At 38.3% G+C, this 4247-nt stretch overlaps 1 protein-coding gene across 1 annotated transcript; it reads left to right on the top strand.

The window, feature by feature from the left end:
• LOC104924464 (major histocompatibility complex class I-related gene protein) lies at window positions 1-3142 on the top strand. Its single transcript, XM_019257692.2, has 7 exons — window positions 1-147; window positions 236-550; window positions 993-1250; window positions 1599-1901; window positions 2093-2194; window positions 2486-2503; window positions 2614-3142. Exons 1-7 carry the CDS (start codon window positions 99-101, stop codon window positions 2661-2663), a joined length of 1095 nt encoding a protein of 364 aa, XP_019113237.1. The 5' UTR covers window positions 1-98; the 3' UTR covers window positions 2664-3142.
• The last annotated feature ends 1105 nt before the right edge of the window (window positions 3143-4247 follow it).

Below are 4247 nucleotides of genomic sequence, written 5' to 3'. Positions count from 1 at the left end.
CAACTGATAAATTCACCTCACCAGACAACAGTTTAAGCCTGAGTATCACTCACCTAAACCAGCTCTGTCTTGTACCCACACATCTTCATCAAAACAAGATGAAGAAATTATTTTTGTTGCTTCTCTTCTGTCACGTTTCATCACCAGGTAAGATCACATTTAAAATCTTTACACAACTGAGTTTTACTATTACCTTAACTTTATACTGAATATATAAACCTTGTTTGTCCTGCAGTGAAACACACCCTGAAAGTTCTTTTAACTTGGTCTTCTGGAGTCACAAACTTCCCAGAGTTTGTTGGAACTCTGATGAAGGATGAAAATGTGGCGATGACCTGTGACACCAACAGAGAGATGACAGAACTAAAACAGGACTGGATAACAAAAATATTGCTTGTCCAAAAGATAGAGCCAAAACAGGACTGGATAAAAAAAGTATTTAAAGACGATCCTGATCACTTTCCGTGGTACGTTCAAAGGTGTTTTGAGGTTCTGCCAGACTTCAAATACATGATTTTTCGGTTGAAAATGGCCTTAAACCAAAGTGAAGGTAAAGTATTTATTAATGTTATGTTTCACTTTTTACTGCTAAAATGTTTCACATTCTTTTATAGTTGTTTGTCAAACAATAGAAGACAGTAGCTTCTATTTTGAGCATGTACTCGTGCTCGAATATGCTCCTTATAGACATCTGTAGGAGACTGATGTGAATATAATGCAAGAAGACATTCTCACTTTAAATACTGACATTGGAAGACAATATTGTTTAAAGACAAGATTAAAATTATCTTTGACTGGAAAGTTCTTCCCTACATCAAATTTATTTATTTATTTATTTTGCACAGTTAAAATTACATAAAAGTGAAAAGCAGGGAGAGGCAGAAAACCCAGATGGGCTTATTTAAAACCTCTAGTAAAATTTCATAGTTATAAGGAACAGAAAATTGACATACATGATTTACAGTGTGTTTCTGTCTCTGTCTCTCTCTCAGGTGTCCACACTTTACAGATGATGAGTGGCTGTGAGTTGGATGACGAGACTCAAGATATTAGCGGCTTTTTGCGGTATGGTTATGATGGAGAAGACTTAGTGTCATTTGACCTGAAGACATTGACATGGATCACCGCAAAACAGAGTTTGGATTTTAATGGATACGAATTTGAATATTTTGTGTCATTTGTCACAAAGATCTGTCATAACTTTCTGAAGATCTACGTGACCTATAGCAAGAGCTCTCTGCTGAGAACAGGTAGGATCACATGACCTGAAGTGTCATTGGATTATCACTCCAGTCAGTCTGATAATAACTTTTTTTGGCTGTTTGTTTTGTTGTGGGCAGATTTGAGTTAGTCCTAAACAATCAGTACAGACTGACATTTCTAAAAGCTGAACAGCTGAGAGAGTAAAAACAACCTTTACGTGTAAGTTTGTTAATGAAGGTTTTTAGTTTGACCAAATCAGTGCTGGTGATTGTTGGAACAGTTGAAAGACTAAAACACAATAGAGTTATTGTCAGTTTAATGTAGTTTCAACTCAATCAGCTCAATGCACTGTCAATGCAATGTCTCCATTCCTCTTTTTCTCTGTCTCTCTCCAGTGCTTCCCTCGGTGTCTCTCTTCCAGAAGACCCCCTCCTCTCCAGTCACCTGCCATGCTACAGGTTTCTACCCTAACCGAGCCATGATATTCTGGAGGAAAGATGGAGAGGAGATTCATGAGGACGTGGAGCACGGAGACATCCTCCCCAACCATGATGGAACCTTCCAGATGAGGGTTGGCCTGAACCTTTCATCAGTCACACCTGAAGACTGGAGGAGGTACGACTGTGTGTTTCATCTTTCTGGTGTAAAGGACGACATCGTCACCAGACTGGACAAAGCAGAGATCAGGACCAACTGGGGTAAGACTGGGATTAGAGGGTGTAAAATATGAGAATGTCTAAGTGGTGTGTTTTGGTACACTGTGGAAATATTTCTGTCAGAGAATCATCTGTTGTAGGAAGACTTGTTTTATTCCAGAATTCATATGTATGTACTTATAGACAGCCCATTTATCTGTACCATTTTTTTATTTTATTTATTTATTTAACAGAGAAGCCAAGTCACATGACCATCCCCATCACTGTTGCAATGGTTGTTCTTGCTCTTGCTCTCATCGCTGTCACTGGATTCATCATTTACAAGAAGAAAAAAGGTGAGAGAGAAAAATGGAAAGTAGGCCTACTTTGATTTTAGTCTTTGAGTTGATGTTTTTATCCAGGTAGTAACATTGAAACAAGCATCAGTTGAACTCAACAATTTACTGTGTAAGGCTCAGAGCCTGTCAATCATAATAATATGACTAGACCATAATGATGTGGGAGAGAAGTGATGAGAAAAGAATGAAAGTAAGGACTAAACAGAAGGAACAGAAGTTTGAATGAGCAGAAGTGAGGATCGTATTTACTGACATCTGCAACTCAAATTATTTGTCTTTTGATTTCAGCCTCAAGTCCTCCATCTTGTACGTGAAACTTTTATTTTATTTCACCTGATCTGATTCACACTTTATCCTGTAGATTAACATGTTTCACATTATTTACACAGTTTAACAGCTTCTTTCTGATCTTACAGCTTTTGACAACAACGCTGAGTTCTTTGAAGAACTGAATCCAGAAACCTGAATGAGTTTCCTCATGTGTCACATTATGTAGCTCTACAGAACTACAAAAAAAGATGGCTCCCTGCAACAAAAGTGAAGAAGTTATAAATGATGTGCTTATGTGTTTTTCAAATGTGTCTGTTTATATATACTTCATGAATATTCATTGTACATTAGTGTCTGAATACAGTTCTTTAAATCGCCTCTTGTGAGGGATCATTGAAACTATTTTCTTTTGTCTGTCTGTGTTGACTCTGCTCTGACGGATATTTTCATTTTACGAATTCTGCACTCAGCGTTGCTGCTTCTTCTTTTAGGTTTCCCTTAGTTCTTTACTTTTTCTCAAAGTGTTCTTTCACATAATGGTATGATCCTAGTCTGTCCTCGCATGTGATTGGTCACACTGTGTGCCCATCAAAATACAGTTTCCTGCCTACATGGATTATCAGCAGAGCTGAGCAGGTGTGGCTGAAGACTTGGCTCTCCCCGACGGGACTCATTCACGAATGACACATCACTGGACGACGTTAAGATTTATGTATTTCAATAGGGAGCATCTTTTGTGCTTGTAGTGTGGCTTTTCTAGCTGCATGACTGTGGTTTTGATGATCACATTTATTTGTTTTTAATGTCTTAATTGACATTTAAAATTTCAGATCCTATCTTTATTCAATATCTTTCTGTAATGTATAGGTAGCGCACTGTTTTTATGCATAGGTGACAGAAAATAAGGAGTTCTCGTGGTTCTTTTGGGTCAAAATAAAATAAATGTGTCCTCCTGATCATTAAATAGACTGCAGAGTTGTGTTGTGGCCATCACTTAGAAATATGTCTGCTTCTTTTCTGAGAAATACATTGGTTTGTGTCTACACTACAGTTCCCATGAGCCTCATCAACCGCTGCTATGGTGACGGCAGCTTTTAGTATAACTTCATTCACTTTTGTCTGTTTTTATGACTGGCAGTTTGCATGGGGTGTTTTATTTTGAAAATCTACTGGATTCTCTTTGCTTTTTCTGTTTCTGGCTTCCGCCTGCTCGAGGTGGTCTGTGTAAATTGAAGCGTTCTGCTTGCATCAAGCATCAAAAATAGAACAGACGCATAATTCACACGTAGCCAAGCATCAAGACCACGGTGGAGCCAGTGGGGTTTGATACATTGACTAGAATGGCCACGTATTACTTGTAATGATACGACGCTCATGCAACACGCCACGGACAGGCCCAGTGAATTTTGGGGGTTACTGTTTTCAATCTTGTCAACCTCAAAAAGAGCAACAGCTGCCAGCTACTTCATCAAATCAATCACATCACATCACATCAAACAGCAGTTACATACAGTTAGTGATGAGCTGGTAGACATAGAGCAGCATTTAACCAATAAAATGTATAATATCAACCTCATAAGGTGAGAATCTGTTAGTGTTGTGTGTACAGTCTGTTGCGCTGCCCCCAAATGGCCAAAAAAGAGATAATTTATCAATTAATACATCTGTTACATTCTTTGCTGTTAGCCAGGTATGTTTATTGTAATCCCTGTGGTCCAGATGCTTTATAGTTTTAATAGAGCCTTGCAGTCTCTCTCCTGGGATTGATGCGCCTCATTTG

Source organism: Larimichthys crocea, chromosome X, assembly GCF_000972845.2.
Source record: "Larimichthys crocea isolate SSNF chromosome X, L_crocea_2.0, whole genome shotgun sequence".
Lineage (NCBI taxonomy): Eukaryota > Metazoa > Chordata > Actinopteri > Sciaenidae > Larimichthys > Larimichthys crocea.
This window is presented reverse-complemented; position numbering and strand designations above follow the sequence as displayed.